At 42.2% G+C, this 23234-nt stretch overlaps 1 protein-coding gene across 2 annotated transcripts in view; it reads right to left on the bottom strand.

Moving 5' to 3' along the window:
* Positions 1-23234, bottom strand: part of WIPF3 (WAS/WASL interacting protein family member 3) — a 118486-nt gene that overhangs the window by 56006 nt on the left and 39246 nt on the right. For both annotated transcript variants that reach the window (XM_082259585.1, XM_082259586.1), the window contains exon 2: positions 17764-17872. In XM_082259585.1, coding sequence (XP_082115711.1) covers positions 17764-17844 — 81 coding nt within the window. In that variant the 5' untranslated portion in view covers positions 17845-17872. The remainder of the gene's footprint in view (positions 1-17763; positions 17873-23234) is intronic.

Genomic DNA, 23234 nt, shown 5'->3' with positions numbered 1-23234 from the left:
CGCATGGACCTTTGGATAGACTGAAGATGGATTAGAACACCTGTGAGTTGCTTGTTTACAGGTCCCGGATGAAGGAAGCTGATTGTATAGTAGATAGAGGATCCCTGGACAGATTCACCTCTTTTTTTTTCCTTATCCTCTTCTTACCCCTTCAATTGTTCACCTGACTCTTACCAGCCTTGGCATCACGCTCTAACAGCTTTCTTTTTGCTTTCTTACTTTAGCTACTCATGTTTACATTTGGGGATTGGAGTCCCTCATATGGGACTATTATCTTGCTTGGTAATGGGAAATACTTTAGCAGCTATAACCACTGGATAAAGGCTTTCCCATTTTGTAGGCCTATTTACAGTAGTTACGCTTTAGTGAGGTCTTGACCCCCAATTTTTTTCTTGTTATTGTTCCATATTCTGATTTATGGGTGGTCTGGACGGCTACATCCCAGTGTTCACGATGTTCTTGTTGTTTTATACTCAATCCATAGCTCGAGGCTTGTTTTCTCTGTTTACTTCTGTTGGTGTTCACCCATGGCCTTATAGAAGACCCAGGGTAGGCTCTGAGGAAGAGGCTAAGCCTCGAAACGCATAAGCCATTCCAAGCCTTTGAGGATGGTACATCTTCCGGTTCTGATGCTGATGGCAACATAATTTTGATATGCATGTACCAAGAACTTGTTTGTGAGTATTTTTTATCTTTTTATGCAATACAACCTTTGTGGAGGATAATGCGTTAGGCTGGTGTGCCCTTGTGTTTGTTTTTTGATTATAGAAGACCTAACCTGCTTGTCAAGATCTTCTTTTGTTCTTTCATTCCCCCACCGATGTAACATTTTGTTACATGTAAAGAGCATGCGAGGGTTGTTCGCTACTCTGCAAAATGATCATTAACTTTTTACTCTTTCAAAATACTAAAAAAAAAAAAAACAGAAAACCTGTGAGGTTTTCATTGCAACCTATGCCCTGTCTCAGTTTTTCCTGTTTACCATCATTACTGAAAGTAAAAGAGAATCCCAAAATTTTGGGTTGTCCCCAGAAAAGTTATAGGATGGATGTTATCTTATTAAAGCGGAGTTCCACCCTAAAATACAAGTTCGGTCCATCTTCATGCCCGGGGTCACCTGAAAAACAAATGGATAATCGCAATTTTTTTTTTTTACTTACCTTGTTTAGAAGATAATATACTTACCTTACTTCCTCTTCCTCCCCTCGGCGGCCACGGCGAGTCGTCACTTCCTGGCTTGCAATGATTCCTGGGAGCTGAACGTCATCGCTCCCAGGAATCAATGCCCCTGCACCAGCCCCGACGTCAGTTCCGGTGCAGGCGCCGTCATACCTGACCCTCTTAAAGTCCGTTTTTCTGTTTTCTTTTTCCTTTTTTGAACATGGTATATTGCGCACTTTTGAGGTCAGAAATGTCCATCTCTTAGTTACACAGCCGCGAGTATGTAAATCCCCCAAGTTCTAAAACACACAATTCTACCCGGCAACAGTGTGCGTCTCGTTTTTTCTATTGGATGCTTTATCCGGCATTCTGATTTGAGCACGCATCAAGTCCCGTTTACCATGTTGGTATAAAGAGGCGGAGATGGCGTGATGACGCTACTCCTGAAGACGTCATTACGACGAAACGTACGTAGAGCGTCATCGCGCCACATCCGCCCAAGTGGAACGCACATCCGCCCTGTGGAACGCACGGCGTCCCGGAAGTGCGCTACTATTGCTATTCTTTCATGCCACTACCCTCTATTCGTTTGTGAGTACCTAATTTTTAATCTCTAATAAAGCATTTTAAAAGCGGTACTACTCTATGTGAGCCTTCTTCCCCCATATATCGGTACACCTTTGGACCCTAATACCAAGGAGCCGGGTTTACAAGATTCGGGCAGATAATTGGACCACCCAACCACTTTGATGGTCAGTGGAGGAGACCCAGGATTATAGATTCAAGGCCTGACACCCCTGTAGGGGTATATAGCTCTGGTGAGTGCGGTCCAAGGGGTGCGGGGAGCACTGAATGGTCACCATATACCTGAGCACCTCCAATATTCATCATCAGAGCACCTGCACTCAAGTCACTTTTTGCCCTGTATTTTAGGAAAAGTTTTTTTACCGTTGTGGGACTATCCTCCTTTCTTAGTTGTTACGGACTTATTTATACTTGCACTATTGCTGCCATAATATTTATATACCTACTGTGCACTTTATTTATGCCATGCTTGATGCTTTGTATTTTACGATTATAAGGCTGTAGATTTAAGTGGATCCAACTGTTTTTTATATTTTTTATATTTCATATACTTTATTTATTTTTAATTTTTTTACCAAACTGTATACACACCAATTTACACCAATTTTGTACCAACCTTTCCTCACAGTTTTAGCACAAGTATTTATCATCCACAGAGTTGAATATCCTACAGTATTGCACATATTTATTAGTGATACACACATGATGCACTTGACACTTTAATTATTATTCATAGTGGTGATTTATATCGTATATACTTTTAGCACCTTTTTTGGACATACAGAACCATCAGCACATTTTGGCAGCGCCATACACCTTCCCCCTTTTTTTCCTTTTTTTGCCGTCATACCTTGCTAAACAGCTGTGCAGGGATGACGCTGCAGCCCCGGAAGTGACGGCGGGGCCGGTGCAGTGCATCGTGGGACTGAAGAAGACGGAAGAGGACGCAGAAGAGGATCGTGCTGGCTTCAAGCTGCCCACACCTGAGATGGCAGCGCTGGACAAGACATTTTCAAGGTAAGTATTTCTTCTTGCAGGTAAGTGCAACTCGGGACAGTTCAGAGGCTATCCATTGTGGAATGCACTAACCCTGACTGTCCCGGGGGTATTTTTATGTATTTTTTTTTTTTAGGTGGAACTCCGCTTTAAGGTTTTATTTATATGTTGTTGTTTTCTTCTGTTCAATTTTCTTTCGGCTCCTCTGGATGATATATATAGAACGATACCTACTTCTCACAGCTGGTTTCTTTCTTTCTTTCTTACTTTCTTTCTTTCCTCCTCTCTCCATCTATGTTGAATTTGTTGACATGGTTGACCTACTTAATAGCTACGACATGCATTCATATGTTAAAGTATTGTTCATGTCTATTTGGAGAGAAACATTGACATTTGACTCTATACCCCTTCGGGGCCTGTATTCTGAGTTCTATTCTGCATCTGTTATTGTACTTTATTGTTAAATCTTCAATAAAAACTAATGAAAACTTTAAAGCTGAGGTTTAGTGATTTTTCTTTTAAACAGCACCATGGTCAGTACTTATGAATAAAGTGTCCAGTGTGCTGGTGGCTGCTGTGTAAAGTTGAAATCTCCAGCCCTTTGCTCTTGGTTAGATCTGAAGATCCCCACTGCGGGGTTTAATATGAGCATCTGCAGCAGTGACAGGCATTTGCCAAGAGCCGACTATGCCCACCCTTTTTGCCCCAGTTCTCGATTCATAGACGCCTCACTGTGTGTCCCACAGTGAAAAGCCATCTATGAATGGAAGAGAGGTGGATGAATGAAAGGTCCATTTCCTCCATTCACAGAGTGCTTTTCATTGTGGGAACCAGTAGTACAGCTTCTATGAATGGAGCACAGGAGCGAAAAGGGTGGGCATAGTTGGCTCTTGACAAATGCCTGCCATAGCTTTAGATCAGGGATCCTCAAACTACGGCCCCCCAGCTGTTGCGGAACTACACAGCCCATGAGGCATTGTTTCACAGACATGATGGGAATTGTAGTTCCTGAACAACTGGAGGACCATAGTTTGAAGACCCTTGCTTTAGATGCCTATAATAACCCCTGCAACAATGACCTTCTAAACAGAGGACTTCAGATTTCAACCAAGTACAGCAGCCACCAGCACATCTTCATTCATGGTAAGTACTGTCCCTGGTGCTGTTTTGTTTTTTTTGTTTTTTTCAAAACTTCAGCTGTAACATATAAAAAATTGTCAACAAAACAAATGGAAAAACTAAAATAAAACCAGACACAATTAGCATGCCAGAAGCCTCTAGGATTTTCTGGAACAGGTGGAAATGTATTTGACGGCTTGGAAAAATCTACTTCTACCCTGGACAAATAACAGTGAGCTGAAACTCTATGCAGGAAATATTGACTGAATTTCGACCTTTTCACACTTTGGACTTCTCTGCGCTCTGTCCTTTGTATGCTCAGTCATAGATTACATTATTGTAGTCAATGGCCATCTCTCTTCCTCTTCCCTTGCTGTTCCCGGAGAGATAAGCTCTGCACTGCTATCGAGGGAGAACAAAATGCCATTTGCCAGAACTCCGGTCCTCCATAAGTGTACCAAAAATAGATTTTTTTTTTTCATCAAACAAGATACACAAAACAGAGCAATCCAGACTGGTTAAATGCATTGATTAGAGGAACATGGTTGTAGATGATAAGAATAAATATAGGTTTTATCTAATCTAACTTCAATAAAATCAAACTGGCTGCCACGGATTATGGAACCTTTGCACATTATCACTGCTCTCTGGGCAGCATTACTGATTACAACCTATGGAATATAATGCTAATGGTGGCCATTAACCACTTTACCACCGGAGGATTTTGCTGTCTTACGTCTGGGCCACTTTTTGCGATTTGGCACTATGCGAATTTAACTGACAATTGCGCGGTCATGCAACGCCATACCCAAACGAAATTTACGTCCTTTTTTTCCCACAAACAGAGCTTTCTTTTAGTGGTATTTGATCACCTGTGCGATTTTTACTTTTTGCGCTATAAACAAAAAAGGAGCGACAATTTTGAAAAAATAACAATATTTTTCACATTTTTTTATATGAAATTCCCCCCCAAAAACATTTAAAAATCATAGATTTTTTATCATTTTAGGCCAATTTGTTTTCTGCTACATATTTTTGGTAAAAAAAAAAAAAAAATCGCAATAAGCGTATTTTGATTGGTTTGCGCAAAAGTTATTGCGTTTACTAATTAAGGGAAAGATTTTTCGTTTTTGGTGTTTTTTTTTAACGAGTAATGGCGGCGATCTGCGAATTTATTTGCGGGACTGCGACATTGCGGCGGACAGATCGGACCCTTGACTGACATTTTTGACACTTTTGGGGGTACCAGTGACATTACTACAGTAATTAGTGCTATAAATATGCACCGTTACTGTAAAAATGACACTGGCAGGGAAGGGGTTAAGTTTTATTGGTGGTCAAGGGGTTAATGTATGTCTGGTGCTTACTGACATGTGTGGGGGGAGGGGACTATGTGACACAGGGACAGATCGCAGGTTCAGCTATGCTGAACCCTGCAATCTGACCCTGCCTGTCACTTAGGAGATCCGCCCGCTTTGTATACACAAGCGGGCGGAGCTCCACACTCGATTCCCCGATGATCGGGGAAGAGCGGCGGTGATCACCGCCGCTCCTCCCCTGGCCCGACTCCGGCTGCGACTGAATAGAGGGGAATGTCTGGCGACGTAGGTCTACGTCGCCAGACGTTATCGAGCCTCTTTGACGCAGTAGAACTCTAATGAGCAGCGGTAAAGTGGTTAATAACCAATGCAAGGATTCAACCTGGTTTCTGACAGTCAGAAAGTACATGGGTCTTAGTTTTGATTTTCATTGTAAAATTCTTATTTTCTATTAGTTAGAGAAATGTTACAGTCAGGTCCATAAATATTGGGACATCGACACAATTCTAATCTTTTTGGCTCTATACACCACCACAATGGATTTGAAATTAAACAAACAAGATGTGCTTTAACTGCAGGCTTTCAGCTTTAATTTGAGGGTATTTACATCCAAATCAGGTGAAAGGTTTAGGAATTACAACAGTTTGTATATGTGCCTCCCACTTTTTATCAGGGACCAAAAGTAATGGGACAATTGGCTGCTCAGCTGTTCCATGGCCAGGTGTGTGTTATTCCCTCATTATCCCATTTACAAGGAGCAGATAAAAGGCCCAGAGTTAATTTCAAGTGTGCTATTTGCATTTGGAATCGGTTGCTGTCAACTCGCAATATGAGATCCAAAGAGCTGTCACTACCAGTGAAGCAAGCCATCATTAGGCTGAAAAAAAAAAAAAACCTATCAGAGAGATAGCAAAAACATTAGGTGTGGCCAAATCAACTGTTTGGAATATCCTAAAAAGAAAGAATACACCGGTGAGCTCAGCAACACCAAAAGACCCGGAAGACCATGGAAAACAACTGTGGTGGATGACCGAAGAATTCTTTCCCTGGTAAAGAAAACACCCTTCACAACAGTTGGCCAGATCAAGAACACTCTCCAGGAGGTAGGTGTATGTGTGTCAAAGTGAACAATCAAGAGAAGACTTCACCAGAGTGAATACAGAGGGTTCACCACAAGATGTAAACCATTAGTGAGCCTTAAAAACAGGAAGGCCAGATTAGAGTTTGCCAAACAACATCTAAAAAAGCCATCACAGTTCTGGAACAACATCCTATGGACAGATGAGACCAAGATCAACTTTTACCAGAGTGATGGGAAGAGAAGAGTATGGAGAAGGAAAGGAACTGCTCATGATCCAAAGCATACCACCTCATCAGTGAAGCATGGTGGTGGTAGTGTCATGGCATGGGCATGTATGGCTGCCAATGGAACTGGTTCTCTTGTATTTATTGATGATGTGACTGCTGACAAAAGCAGCAGGATGAATTCTGAAGTGCTTTGGGCAATAATATCTGCTCATATTCAGCCAAATGCTTCAGAACTCATTGGACGGCGCTTCACAGTGCAGATGGACAATGACCCGAAGCATACTGCGAAAGCAACCAAAGAGTTTTTTAAGGGAAAGAAGTGGAATGTTATGCAATGGCCAAGTCAATCACCTGACCTGAATCCGATTCAGCATGCATTTCACTTGCTGAAGACAAAACTGAAGGGAAAATGCCCCAAGAACAAGCAGGAACTGAAGACAGTTGCAGTAGAGCATCACCAGGGATCACCTGGCAGAGCATCACCAGGGATGAAACCCAGCGTCTGGTGATGTCTATGCGTTCCAGACTTCAGGCTGTAATTGACTGCAAAGGATTTGCAACCAAGTATTAAAAAGTGAAAGTTTGATTTACGATTGTTAATCTGTCCCATTACTTTTGGTCCCTTAAAAAGTGGGAGGCATATATACAAACTGTTGTAATTCCTACACCGTTCACCTGATTTGGATGTAAATACTCTAAAATTAAAGCTGAAAGTCTGCAGTTAAAGCACATCTTGTTTGTTTCATTTCAAATCCATGTGGTGGTGTATATGGAGCCAAAAAGATTAGAATTTTGTCGATGTCCCAATATTTATGGACCTGACTTTATGTTAGGTGTAGGTCAAGACAAAAAAAAAAATCTGTATAACTCTGCAATACATACCTATTTACCATATTTTGTCTCTTTAACACTGCAAGTACAAAACATTACTTTTTGATGCTGCCAGAAGTCCAGTGAGCTTAGAACTTCCTCTGCAATACTTCCTTTGCTGCACTGAAACCAAGCAGTGTTATTAACCCTGCTCAGTTCACTCCCTTAAAGTAGAATTTGAAGTGTATTTAAAGTGGAACTATACTCACCTTGGATCCAGCCATGCGGCATCCTAAAGCTCCCCGCCGGTTTAAAGGTCTCAATCGCCAGCTGCTTTCATTGGCAGAGCAGGGTGACGTCATTCCGCACATGAGTGGGAGTGCATTCAGCTTTGGCCACACTTTTTCCATCATATTTGAGAACCCCCTTTCTATGTGCTTGTTATGTGTTCCCATTCACACAGGATCCTTTTTTTTTTGGTGTCATGGCTGGCTGGTTTTTTGAACAATGTCAGAGTGAACATTCTCCCCCCCCCCCCCCCAAAAAAAGACCAAATTCCTCCATCTACACACTCGATGTGGATGGAGAAAATCCCTCCTGCTGAGTTACTGTATTCTGACAGTGGGGAGACTTGCTATGGGCTATAGTTGGTGGCACTGATTGATTAGGACAAACCTTGCAGGCTCCTTGTACAGAAGTTGATCAGTAGATCGACTTCTGCACAACCAATCCGCCCATAAATGGATTGAAATTTGGCTGGTCCCTGCTGAATTTACAACCATGCATGGCTGGCTTAAGTCTGTCCGCTAAACTTTTAACCCTTTGTTAGGATGGGAAGTGTTCAACTCTATTAGATGAGCCCAACTCCTATTCACTGCTCATAAGCCAGCCTGTGTCCTCTTCAATTCCCTGCAATCAGACAGGTGCCATGGTCCTGGAGTCTGCTCTTTCTCTACTACATTCCGCTATCCAGTCAACTGGCTGTGCACCGAAGATGTTCAATTCCAACCAAGGTTTATTGCAATGACAGCACACTCCCCCCGGACCTACACCTACTGTATGATGCATTTCACCCACAGCAGGACTTAATCATGGGGAGAGTGGCTATCGAGGGGTGAGAATTTTACTCTTAGAGTACTTAAAGCAGTATTAAATTTTTTTTTTTCCAGGTACAATCGCCCTAAGGTGGGATATGCCATAATGTGCTAGTATGCATATTTTTACATTATGACATACTTACCTGTCATAATGTGCCCTCCAGAGCTGCACTATCATTCATCTAGTGCAGGGATCCTCAAACTACGACCCTCCAGCTGTTGCGGAACTACACATCCCATGAGGCATTGTAAAACTCTGACATTTACAGATATGACTAGGCATGATGGGAATTTTTGTTCCTGAACAACTGGAGGGCCATAGTTTGAAGACCCCTGATCTAGTGGGTCCAGAATGCTTTATTCTTCCTTTTGTGTTCCTGCTTTTCAGCCACTTGAATGGCTGGGACGTGATGACGTCACTCCCATGCATGTGCATTTGAGTCCTATCACTGCGGCACACAGCGGGTGCTGTAAATGTACGGCTCACTGTACATTACAGCTGACAGGCAGGGGAAGCATTATGACAGAGGAGACCGATAGGGTCTCTTCTGTCACATAAACTCTGCCTGTCAGCAAGTTTTTTATAAAGTGGGTTTAATACTACTTTTACTTTACATTGCATTCATATATGCATGTAAAGTGTAGTATATTACCAATCTGCAAGCATATGTAACCTAATATAGGGCCGTGGCCCAGAAAATCAACAGCCTACATTTAGAGCCGGTTCACACTGGGGCAACTTGTCAGGCGACCTGGTCGCCTGACAAGTCGCCGCGGGTTGCCTGCCATAGATTAGCACAGGACCCGTTCTAATAGGAGCGACACAAGTCGCTCCGACTTAGAAAAAGGGTCCTGAGCTACTTTGGGGCGACCTGCATTGACTTCAATGATATGAAGTCCGTGCATGCCGCTCCGAGGTGGCGGTGTGAGCTGCGCACCGCAACTTCACAGGTCGCCCGGCAAAGTCGGGTCGCGCCTGTGTGGACCAGCTCTTATCCCTCATATAAGAATGAATCTTTAGTAAAAGTATAAACAAAACACAACAACAAAAAATAAAAACAACAACAAAAAATAAAAACAAAAACCCTTTTCCTCTTGATTAATATTGACTATCCAAGTACCATATATTTTATTAACTTCTAGGTTCTTATAAATTCTCACAATGTTTGATGATTAATCATAAATGTTAATTATTGAAACCTAGAATGAGGAAGTCACCAATTTACAATTCACATTCTTGTACCTGTGCCAAATGAGACACAAAAAGATAATAGAATCATCTCAGAGGAAAGGGGAGTGAAGATCAGAGAAAAAACTGGCATTGATTGTTGCCAACCCTCCCTTTGGCGCTGTTTGGCTTGGATAGAAGAATCGGTTAGATCTCCTTCATTCAGCCTGCAGGCTGAACAAAAGGAATCCATATACTGCTTTTTTTTCCATCTGTGTCCCATTGGATAAATGTCCCCTCACTTCCTGTCCCATATCCACAACAAGAAGTGGGAGGAATCCCTCCAAAGTGACTGCAATCCCTGGTTCTCATCAGGGTCATCAGATCTAGTGTGCCCATTGGAAAATTTCCCCTCTTTTCCTGTTCTGGTGACAACTGAAAATCTAGCATGTCCCTTCACTTTCACTCCCTGATAGCAGTCATCAGAACGGACAGGTATTCCAACCCCTCTCTACTTCATAGTAGTAGAAAACACACTTCCTGTCCTATGGTGACAAATCTGCTCCTCTATAGATATAGTACAGTGAGTAAGGGTTGTCACCCTAGGAACTGTATTACTGGCAGGATCACCAGGTGTAAAGAAAGGAGAAAAAGTCTGAAATAAAGAAAACTATTTCAGCCACCTTATGAGGTGTGACAATTTAATTCCCAGAATGAAAAAAAAAGGAGGAGCAATGTTTCAGGAACATTGTTATGGTGGAGAGTTCCGGTCAGGCCAGAGTTCCCGGCTTTTCCTCTAAACATATTCCTGTAACCTTTTCAGAATTTCCAAGTAGCAATGTGGTTGATTTACTAAAACTGGAGAGTGCAAAATCTGGTGCAGCTCTGCATAGAAACCAATCAGCTTCCAGGTTTTTTTGTCAAAGCTTAACCACTTCTGGACCGGAAAGGTTTTCCCCTTTAATGACCAGGTCATTTTTTGCGATACGGCACTGCGTTACTTTAACTGACAATTGCGCAGTCGTGCGACGCTGTACCCAAATAAAAAATTGATGCCCTTTTTTTCCCACAAATAGAGCTTTTATTTGCTGGTATTTGATCACCTCTGATTTTTATTTTTTGCGCTATAAATATAAAAGAAAAAAAAAAAAGACTATTCTGAAAAAAAATATATTTTTTACTTTCTGCTATAAAACACTCTGGTCAAATCTACCGTGTGTCAGCCAGTGGCAGCTGTAGAGGAGAGGAGAGAGCGCCTTACAACGGCTCGTTATGCCTGGAAGCGATGGCGCCACCTATAGGCTCCTATAGTCATCTCAGAGTTCATTTGCAGCACCTGCTTGCTCTGCGCATTGATGATGTAACTCCAAAGCACATGCGTTCAAGTGACATCATCATGGCCCAGCCATTCAAGCGGCCAAACAGAGCGAACCCAGGAGGAAGACTGGGAGAAGATAGGAGGATCCAGGCATTGACAACGCAGCGCTGGAGGGCATCCTTTGGCAGGTAAGTGTTTCGTAATGTGCTAGTCAGTGGCGGCCAGTCCATTGGCGGTGCAGGGGCGCCGCACCCCCTATCCATTCATCCGGCCCCCTAATCTACATGCAGGGCGCCAGATGCATGGATTCCAATGGGGGATTTTTTTTTTTTTCTTAAGCACGTGATTAGAGCAAGAGGCTCTAATAGGCTTCAAAAAAGGGGTGGGCTTGGGACGCAGAGCACTGCGATCTGAGTACACCCAGTTGTGTGACAATAGCGAATGAATATTCGCTATTGCCACACTGATTCTCCTTCCGGCCAATCAGGAAGCGGGTCCTGAGACCTGTTTTCCGATTGGCCGAAAGGAGAAGGCATCCTATTGGCCAAGAAGGAGGGAGGAGACAAGGGGGAGCCCGCCGCTGTCTGTCAGTTCCACAAAGCAAGGTAAGTAAACTGGCATGGGGGGATATGGTGGTGCGGGCTGGGGTAATGGGGGGTCTGTCTGCTGCCCGCCGCCCCCCCCTTACCCCCGACTGATGGGGCACCAGCCACCACAGGTACTAGTATACTGTGTATACTAGCACATTATGGCATAAACCTGCAGGGGCCTGTTTGTATACATTTTTTTAGTGGACTTTATTACCACTTTAATTAATATTATCCACAATCATTTACAAAATAATATAACTGCCAGAAAAACTCATTGTACAGTCAGAAATTTTTGGCTCTTGATATTGCTGAGTCCCACATCATTTGCATGGTTTCTGTTCTGAGAGTTACTTCCTTTGGCTATATAAACATGGAAATAATGAGTAAAATAAAGAAATAGTAGGCAGCATCCTGTGCCCAACAGCCAACATATCATTTGGCTGGTAAATCTGTTTTGCACATAGTGGAACAAATGTCTATTGTGACTCTCAAGAAAAGACTATATTTGTACGTAAATCTACAAGAAGATGGAACAAAAAGCTGCACATGAATATCCATTACCGTGTCACCAGACAACTGCAGCAACAACAGGCGGAACCATCTGCCACATTCCTCTGTTATATGAGAGGGGACTTCAAACCGGGATTCTATTCAAGAAACTAAAGTGCTAAAGTCACTGTTTTCACAGCGAACTGCAACAACTGCCAGTAATGGAGAGGAAACTGAAAAATGTTTACAAAACCAGCACTCACATGGGGAACCGTCACCTGCCACTTCAAGTCAAGTATTTCACAGCGACTTCCCAAACATATTGCATCACGGCTGTTAAACGGCCCATGCTCTTTTTTTTTTTTAATGTCAATTTAAAGTGGAAGTAAACCATCCTTTCATTTTCAGCCAAGGAAGCTGCCATCTTGGCCTCTGTTTATTCTTCAACTGCCACGATGCTGCACATGTGATCAGTTATGACTCCGACCATTGGATGGTTTAACAGTTTGCTCACTAAATGTGACAGTTAGCATTTCCAGCATTTAAACCATTAAATTGATGGGTTTACTTCTGCATTAAAGGCCAACTGAAATCATAACTGATGTTTGGATGTTTCAGTGGGTACGATATTCCCAGCGAAATTCCCCAATCTACCCCACTTCTGCTGCCCTTACAAAATCAAATGATGATGTCACACTTTGCTAATGGGTTAATTATAGCAAACAGCTTTCAAGACCACTCATAAAAAAGAGAACTAGTAGGATTGTTCCTAGATTTTTCAGAAAAGAGCATTGAAAAAAAAAGGGAAGATGCAAACTATAAATATTTATTTAAAAAGGTATGCTATGTGAATATATAACATATAATATAACATATAACAAATATAAAGTTGGCGTTACCTCAATTTGATTGCAAAGTGGAAATGCACTTTAAGCCTGGGTTCACACTATTGCGAACACAAACATCACATGCGATGTCTGCTCGATGCGAATTTAGCCATACACTTTGCATGGCTGGACTCGCATTGCATTCGCACAAAAATGCTGCAGGAACCTTTTTTTTCCCCGCACTGGAATAGGATCGCATGGGTTTTCACACCCATGTGATCAAATTCCTGTTCAAATTCACAGTTCGATCTGCGAACCAATCTGGGGTTGTCATTAACTTTGTATTGACACCATTGCGGTTTGCAGAGGCCAGTGCAAACTGCCTGCGAGGGAGATGCGATGCGGGAACCTGCACTGCAATCGCGCTGGTTCCCGCATCGCAATAGTGTGAACCGGGGCTCAGAGCCTTTTCACACTGAGGCGCTTCTAATCTGCCAGTAAACCACTGAGCGGTTTTCTGGCCCTTTTCAGGCGCTTTTGAAGAGCTTTTAAGGCGCTTCCTATTCTTTTCAATGGAAAAGGGAATTTTTGAGGCAATTTTAGCGCTTCAAACATGCTCAAAAGATGCTGCTTGCAGGATTTTTCTCACTGCTCCAGTATGAAAGCATTCATTGATTTTATTGGGAATAGGTTTTCATCTGCCAAAGCGCTTGAAAAGTGCCTTAGTGTGAAGGGGGTCTTAGGCCCCATACACACCTTTGTGTTCTGGAAGCGCGCACAGAACCGTGCGTTTCTGCAAAAGTACTGGGAATGTGCAAAAAAAAAACACTGGTGGCACTTGCGGTGCCATTAATTGTTACTGGCACCCCAAATGCTGCTAGGAAAAACGCATGTTTTGCTGCACAACAGCACCAAAATGCTTGTTAAAAAAAGCGTGAAGATTTACACCAGACTACTTTTGATTCTATTTTTATTCAAATTTTTAATAAATTATTTATTTTGTACTCACTTTTGTTGCCAGCAGTTTAGACATTAATGGCTGTGTGTTGAGTTATTTTGAGGGGACAGGAAATTTACACTGTTATACAAGCTGTACACTCACTACTATACATTGTACCAAAGTGTTATTTCTTCAGTGTTTTCATATGAAAAGGTATAATAAAATATTTACAAAAATGTGAGGGGTACTCACTTTTGTCAGATACTGTACATACAGTATCTCACAAAAGTGAGTACACCCCTCACATTTATGTAAATATTTTATAATATCTTTTTATGTGACTTCCTGACCAGGCCATTTTTTGTGTTACAGCACTGCATTATTTTAACTGACAATATCGCGGTCGGGCAACGCTGTACCCAAATAAAATTTAGGTATTTTTTTTTCTTCAAATATAGCATTCTTTTGGTGGTGTTTGTTTACCACTGCATATTTTTTTTTTTGCGGTATAAACAAAAAAAGACTGAGCGACATATCGGGACTGCGATATTGCCAAGGCCAATTGGACACTAACTGACACCTTTCACACTTTGCGGGAACCAGTGACACTAATACAGTGATCAGTGCTAAAAATATGCACTGTCACTGTACTAATGACACTGGCTGGGAAGGGTTAAACATCTAGGGTGATCAAAGGGTTAAATGTGGTCCTAGCCAGTGTCTTTGTGAACTATGTGAGGTGCTTTTACTAGGGGAAGTGACGGATTTTATGCCTGCTTTGCAGGAACACCAAATCCATCCCTTTCTCGTCAAAATGGAGATCTGCCTTGTTTACCTAGGCAGATCTCCGTTCTATGTGTATTATTGGCGATCGCCGGGTGCCGTTGTATATCCAGTGCCCGGCACCTGCAGATCAGCTTCTGCTGTGATTACGCGTGCCCCCTGCAGGCGGAAGTGCATTAATATGTTTATGTACATGATTCTGCACAGGAGAGCTGCCCTGTAGCAGAAAATCTGCTATGGTGTGGTCCTTAACCACTTCTGGACTGGAAGGCTTTACCCCCTTAATGATCAGGCCATTTTTTGCGATACAGCACTGCGTTATTTTAACTGACAATTGCGTGGTCGAGCGATGCTGTAACCCAAAAAAAAATTAATGATCTTTTTTTCCCACAAATAGAGCTTTCTTTTGGTGGTATTTGATGCGGTTTTTATTTTTTGCTCTAGAAACTAAAAAAGACAGACAATTTTGAAAAAAATACAATACTTTTTACATTCTGCTATACAACATATCCAATAAAAAAAAAAATTGAATTTCTTCATCAATTTAGGCCAACATGTATTCTGCTACATAATTTTGGTAAAAGAAAAATCCCAATAAGCGTATATTGATTGGTTTGTGCAAAAGGTATTGCATCTACAAACAATGGGATATTTTTAGGGCTTTTTTTTTTTCTTTTTTTTTACTAGCAATGGCGGTGATTTTTAGTGGGACTGCAACATTGCAATGGACAAATTGGACACCTAACTGACACCTTTGACGCTTTTTTGGGAACCAGTGATTTTACAGTTATCAGTGCCAAAAATATGCACTCTTACTGTACTCATGACACTGGAAGGGAAGGGGTTAACAACATGGGGCGATCAAAGAGTTAGGTGTGTCCCTAGGGAGTGCTTTCTAACTGTGTGGGGTATGGACTCACTGGATGAACACAGAGATCCGTGTTCCTGCTTAGTAGGAACACAAGATCACTGTGTTCATCCCTGAGAGAATGACGGTCTGCCTTGTTTACATCGGCAGACCTCTACCTCTCTGGGGAGCGATCATGGGTGGCTGGCGGACATTGCGTCCGCAAGACCCGCTGATTGACTCCCCCTGTGGCCAATAAGCGCTCACGCACCCCGCTGGCTATTGCACAGGTACCTTGTTTGACGCAATATAGAGCCGACCCGGTATATATATTGTGGCTGGTCGGCAAGTGGTTAAGTAGCTTACTACCTAGGGTCCCTAACTCACATTCATACAGACACCTACTAAGGACAATTTTGACAGAAGCCATATAATCTACCAGCATGTCTATTTCTTTTTCAAAGCTTACATCAAAGTAGAACTAAAGCCAAAATGTTTTCTTTCATTTTGGATAGAAAAACGAGGGGTTATAACCCCTGTGAGATTTTTTTTTTGCCATTTGTGTCCGCTCCATTACAGAGATTTCCCTTCACTTCCTGTCCCATAGCCAAACAGGAGGTGAGAGGAACTCTCTGCAAATTAAGGGAATTCCTTGGGACCCCCAGGTCACCAGAACTAGTGTCCCCATTGGAAGATTTCTCCTCTATTACTTTTTTGGGGACAACCAAAAATGTGGGATTTTCTTTTACTTTCACTTTCAAGGATAAACAGGAGAAATAGAGGGGGTGAATCTCCCTAACAGAAGCACAGACAGCAATAAAAACCGACAGGCATTCTAATCCCTCTCCCCCCAAGCAAAAACGAAAAAAAAAAAAAGTTTTGCCTTTAGTTATACTTTAATATTATCAGTCACTTGTCACAATGCATCATGTATTTGGCCTTAAGCCGACCACAGATGGATCGAATCTTGGCCTGTTTAACAGGGACCGGCTGAGATTCGATCCAGCTATGGGCAGGCTGGTTGTACTGAAGTTGAGCCATTGATCGACTTCAGTACAAACAGCATGTCAGATTTTGTTAATGCGATCAATTTTGGTGGCTATAGCTGTCAGCAGTGACCATTGTGTTCTGCCGGCAGGGAAGGCCCCCCACGCTCCCTGCTGGAAGAACACAATAGTGCTGCGGGAATGAATCCCCCATCCACAATGACTGTATAGATTGGGGAATTGAGCAATTTTCTTTCCTTCCACCCACAGAAATGCACAATCTACGGCCTGCCTAATGCCTCGTACACACGTACCGATTGTTGGTCTTTTGTCCAGTGTTGTTGTGTTGGTTGAAATGTGCTCTAGACTGCACACAAATTTTGTCGGCCAACAACAACCAACGGCAGAAGTGATATCATGTTCTGGTCTACTTTTCGTGTGTTTTTTCTTCTCTGAGCATGCCCAGTCTTGCTCAACTGATTTTTGTCGGCCGAAATCTGTACTGACTGAGGAACAATCGGCCGTTCTGCTGACGGCCAACAAAAATTTTATAGCATGCACACCAGATTTTGTTCAGCCAAAAAGTCGCAGTCAGTTGTCGGAATAATCGCCCGATCGGGCGGCAGCCGAAAATTCACGGCCAACAATCGGTACGTGTGTACGAGGCTTAAGAAGTAACACAATCTAAACAAACATGAAAATTAGCAAGTGTACAAAAGAAAAAAAAAAAAAGCAGAAAGAGTGTCGGTTCACACTGATACGACTTGGACCGCGACTTGTCAGCCTGACAAGTCGCGGTCCGTCACGCTCCCATTGTGTAGTACAGGAGCCGTTCTAATAGGAGCGACACAAGTCGCTCCGACTTAGAAAAAGGGTCCTGTACTACTTCGGGGCGACCTGGAGGCGACTTGCATAGACCTTCATTTTATGAAGTCCATGCAAGTCGCGCCGCATAGACCTTCATTTTATGAAGTCCGTTCAAGTCACGCCGAAGTCGCGCTGCACGCGACTTCACAGGTCGCCCCCTAAGTCGGAGCGACCTAATGTGAACCGGCAATAAAAACCATAGGACATAAGGCAAATTGTGTTGTCTATGCGTTGGCACTGTGTTGGACATGCTCACCCATGATGTGAATGGGCCCTTATACAGCATGACCAACATTTAATATCTTACAAAGCTATAACACACCACGATTGTTATATGCAGGACAGACAATGATTAACCTGTGAATTGATAAGTATAGCTCACTATATACTGAGGTAAGCTATACAGTGCATATTTGGTGTAACCATAGCTGGTTAGGGTGAGGTCTCCTGCTAGACTCATCTGTGCAGTGTCATAAAACAAGATAAGAATGTATACAGCGGCAGAGGAGCAAGACAACATTCACGTCTTTCCAGCAATATGATAAAAGCATACCTGGGAGAATGGTGGAGGTGCTGGTGGCCCACCCGGTGGAGGTGGAGGTGCCGGAGGAGGTGGAGGAGGAGGCACTGGCATGGCTTGGGTTTCTGGCTAATCTTCAGCCCTGGAATATAACAAAACACAATGCTTTTATTTCCTTATCCTCATCCAATCATCTTTTGAATTTTCAAGCTGCAGTAATAAGAATATTGTACAATCTTTGTAACCACACTTCACTTTATAAAAGATTTCTGAAATGTTTCCCAGGGTTGTCATGAATTTAATATGCTCATTTCAGCTGCGTTCCTGCATGCAACACCTTAGTCACTGGTGTTACCTTCCACCTGATAAAACGCACACCTGTCTGTCACATGAACCCTTTTTTCTTCTTTCCACTGGACTGTGTAATGTATGCTAGAGATAAGCCCCAATCTACCGCCTACAAGTCTGCTGAATCAAAGGGCAAGAAACACAAAATACACTTAGGATTCAAGACTACGAAGGCAAAACATCTTCCCACCTTAAAGTAGTCCTAACCCGAACTGATTGATATTTTATTTGCTTAAGTACAGGGTATAAAAAAAATTGTCATTTTTTAATACAATATTGATTTCTTATTCTTTAACCCAGGGGTGTCAAACTCAATTTAATCAAAGGGCCGCATAAGCAGTATGATTGCCCTCAAAGGGCCAGTTGTATCTGGGGTGCGCTACATACAGAGTGCAGAGTTCAGGAGTGTATTAGGTACAGAGTTAAAGGTTTAGGGGTGTACTATGCACAGTGTGCAACCAAACCCCCCCCCAAAGCTTTCTTGCATCTCTCTCTTCTACCCGGCCTGGTTCTAGTACCTCTGCCTCGCCTTGCAAAGAGATTGTTCTCTCTCTCTCAGATTCTGGAGATCTGTCCCTGCCATTAGTTTGTGCGGGGATCTGTTACTTCCGGGAGCCGCTGTGTTTGCAAAGGACAGCAAGGAGCGGAGGGCCAGAGCTGGATGTGGTAGAATGGAGATTCACCATGTTTTGGTTGCAGAACTGAGTGCCAGGGCCACCTGTCAATGCCCGGAGGGCCAGGTTTGGCCCGCGGGCCTTGTGTTTGACATGTGTGCTTTAACCCATTATTGCATCCTATTGGTCTCTTTGGAGCCATTTCATGCCTATGTACAAGTTCTCTAGCAGCAGCTACACATCATTGCTTCTTGATGGTGACATTGGTTGCCCATGTCTGTATAATGTGCATCAGCATAGCGCCTGTATATATATAAAAAAAAAGTAATAATTTAGCTTTGACTAAAGTTAGGAAATGCCCTTGCTATAGACCAGGGTTTCTCAACCAGGGTTCTGTGAAACCCTAGGGTTCCTCCTGAGGTTGCTAGGGGTTCATTGAGCAATGGGCAATTTCTGCCTCTCAGATAAGTTCTCAATGACACCATTGTTCCTTTTAGCTATCTGTAAGGGGGTAATTCTTCCCAATGATGACAAGAGTAAGGAGCATTCTTCCCACTGACCGTCACACTAATGTGTCATGAGTTGTAGATTTTTAATTTTTATCAGGGGCTCCCCGAGACCAGAAATTTATTTCAAGGGTTCCTCTGTGTTGAAAAGGTTGAGAAAGGCTGCTCTAGATGTAGGCCATTTATGTGCTTCCCAAACCCTGGCTGAAAAACACCAACAGATGGCATCATCCTGTCCTGCCTTGTTGCTAAGAAACTTCCAGCCATTACTGTTTGCCACAATCATCACTGCAGCGAGCTCTCAGACTCAATCCCCCACACGTGTGTACTCCACTATCTCCTCAATCGCAACATCGCTGAGCTCAGAACTTCAATTGGGGGGATTTTGCAGGCAAGGGGGTATGAATGCACTAACGTCTTACCAATATGGCAGGATGGTGCCATCTCTGGGAGTTTTTTGGCCAGGCTTTGGGAGGTACATAAATGTCCTACATCTAAAGCCAGGGCCTGCACAGTTTACCTACAGGCACTTTTACCTACATAGGCAGTTTTTTAGTAAAGGTGAATTACCCCTTTAAGGTAAATTAGGTTGAAGTTATGATATTATGACAATTGCATTGTTTATTGGATGGCAATAGTAGCTCACTGATGGGTTTCACTCGATGTGTGCAATTGTTTTTTAATCCTGCTGAAATTGACAGCTTAAAGCCCTGTACACATGTTGAGAGGCATTGGCCGCTTCAGTAAAAACTGTCAAAGGGAAATGACCGAAAAAGGTCTGCCAACCGCCTCCCGATCAGCCAATGGTTAAGAGCGCTGCCCCGAGTGTTCTGGCGGGGGGAGCGATGTTCAGGTGCTTGTAAAAATGAGAAATTGGCATCCGCTGTCCTGTGTATGGCCTGTATTTAACGCTGTAAACGCTTGTTGTAACATTTACCTGTGTACAGCATTTAGCGTAAATGTATGCTATTAGCCCTGATAACTAAGGAGCCGCCTGCATCCTAGCAACCTAGGAAACTAGGTGGCAGAAACCCTTGCATCCCAGCAACGTAGGCAGTAGGGAAGGCCTGAGACCTACCAATCATGGATGATAGGTGGAAGGATAAGCCTGCGTTTTCATTTGCACTTTATCCTGTATAGTATACGGACCAGGCTTTACCTAGGATCCTACTGCCAGCAAGATCCTATACAGAATTATACGGTGCATGCAAGAGCCCTAAGATGATAATCAGTTCATGTCTACACGTACTTTTAAGCCTAGAAAATGCGATCGGAAAATGCTATGAAAAATATCGTTTTTGAATCGATCGTATAATAATCTGATTGTTAGTACTCAGCTTTCGAGAGCCGATCACGACAGTTCATCCCAAATTACCAAAGGGACAAACACGAAAACTTTTCTGGTACGATACCACAACGTACACTTTTGGTTTATTCAGTATAGTATTCATCCGAAAAAAGTAAAAATCGTAAGAGCAAGACTCCACATGCTTGGAAACGAAAGAACACATTACAATACAATACAACACATTACATCACTTCTGAAGTTGTATTCTGTCGTACGAGAACTCCCATAACTTTAGTAACCTCTTCATTTTCAATATGAGACTAGCATGTAAAAATGGACGATCATTTGTCAAATATTCTCATCATGTTTACAAGGCTTTAGAGGAATAAATTAAAAAATACTGCTGATAAATGAGTAATTCATATGTAGTGTTGTATAATGAATCAAACCGATTTGTAATAAACGATTTATGTTCATTTGCTCAACAAAATTAATAATAAGTGGTTTAGCATATGAATCCACAACAAGCCTAGATGTATTGTTAGGGCAAGTTTAATGTAATTGATAAAGTTCTCTGTAATTAGAAGAATTATACCTTTACATAATTACCTATTAATTATAGGAAATTATAACTTTGCCTGCAAAGGGGACTGGTTCACATACTATATACATCACGGTGTTCTACTAAAACAGAAGACAAAAAATACAAGGCAATAGAATAATAGCCTTACTGTATCATTTATGCACCACAGAAAGATTTCATCTCATTCTTATTTCATCCAGAGAAAATAGTTGAATAATAATAATTAATAATAATTAATAGATTAAATAATTAATAATAATAATTAGGATTTCACATGCTTCTCATAAAAAATATCAGGTGTAATAACTCACTTTCCCTGTACATGTACCATGGCAAGAGCAATTACACTAAACTGCATGTGACAGTTCCCAGACAATCAAAAAACTGACATTACTGCAGAGTCTAAGAAAGGTTCTCAGAAGCGGTTGCCATTAGCATCTACACTACATTTTTTTTCCCCAGAATAGGCGAACACTGAAATCCCCACAGGGCAGCCATTGTCAACAAAATCAAATGAATGCAGAAAGCAACCAGATGTGCTGGGGACCACCGCATGCAAACTTTATATGCAACAAAGGATGCTCTGAAGCTCAACCACTTAAATCAGATATCTTACAAGAATTCATATGGCCCTGTTCACACCTGAGCGTATTTCAGCTCATAAAACGCTCATCTCTGAAGTCTCAAAACGCCCAACAAGCAAAATCATATTTATTTCAATGGCCCATGTTCACATCTGTGCATTTTGTCGCCTGAAGCTCAAAAAAGTACATGAGCTACTTTTTGGCAGATTACAGGCGTTTTTGTTAGATGTCAATGGCTGCCTCTAAACACCTGCCAAAAATGCCTGGAAAAAGCCCGAAAAAAAAGTCTAAAAATGATACGCTCAGGTGTAATGGCGCCTAAGTATTTTTTTCTATAACAGTGACTCATTGCAACCAATTAAAATCATATTCTGGCTTTGACAGAGTAAATTAATTGGATTCTATAGGCTACAGCACTTCAAAGAAGAAAGAAAGAAGGAAAGCAAGAAAGAAAAAAATCTTTTTAGTAAATAAGGGATACAACAGCAGCCATATTCTCATAAAATGTATGCACCAATTCTGCCAAGATAATAGAATCTTTATGAAAACATCCACAATGTGAATACAGAAAAAAGCAAGGCTTTTAGGTGTATATGGCACGTTCCCTAGCCAGGGTTCCATTGATAGTCTCAAAAAAATAGCTAAATAAAATATTACATATTACATTAATATATTACAGTGTATGGCTGGCCAAAACTTTTCTTTTTAGTTTTTGGGTAGAGAGAACCCCTGGCAGGTGTTTATTGCCTCCCAGTGCTCTGTATGGGAGATTACCCTCACTTCCTGTACTGCTGACAACATTTTAACACAGGAAGTGAGAACTTTATAACAGCAACCCAACTCTACGAAATCTAAAATTCCCCTCTGGTAGTGGAGCTGCTCCCAGATTGTAAGAGCTAAGTGCTTGTTTAGGTCTAGGGGACAGTAAAAGCACTTTTACTTACCGGATTCTTCGCTCCCAAGCGGATGAAACTCCCCCATGCTTCTATGGTGGACTGTCTGTCAGTATACTCAAGTCCATTGTTCCTGCATTGGTCTTAGTGGCGAAAGAGGACCTTAGACCACTGAAGCATTGGGGAGAGGAGGCTGTGGGGACCAGTCTAGCAGCGTAGAGGATCCTGAAGGAGTGAAGGATTGGGTAAGTAAAAATGCTTTACCAAGTCCCCTAGACATAGACGAGAAGTTAAACCTTGCAGTGCGGGTTTCTTCTAAATCAGCCTTCAATAATTTTTTAAAAGAGTAGGTGAAGGCTATAACCCCTGTCTGATTTGTATTACTGTCTCTGTTGGAGGAGATTTCCCCTTACTTTCTTCTAGTAGTATTGTTCCCCGGGTTTTGTTATTCCTGTACAGGCGGTCCCCGGGTTACAAACAAGATGGGTCTTTAGGTTTGTTCTTAAGTTGAATTTGTTTGTAAGTCGGAACAGGTACATTTTTTTAAGTGTAGTTCCAGCCAAAAAAATAATTTTTACCTTTTTTGGATAGCATACAGAATGGTTAACACCCCTGTGACATTTAATTTGCTGTCTGTGCCCCTGTTCAGAAGATTTCACCTCCAATTTCAGTCCCTATGACAATTGAC

The sequence above is a fragment of the Pelophylax lessonae genome, assembly GCF_965119305.1.
Source record: "Pelophylax lessonae genome assembly, chromosome: 5".
In the NCBI taxonomy this organism is placed as follows: domain Eukaryota; kingdom Metazoa; phylum Chordata; class Amphibia; order Anura; family Ranidae; genus Pelophylax; species Pelophylax lessonae.
Note: the sequence above shows the minus strand (reverse complement) of the source record. Positions and strands in the feature narration are given on the sequence as shown.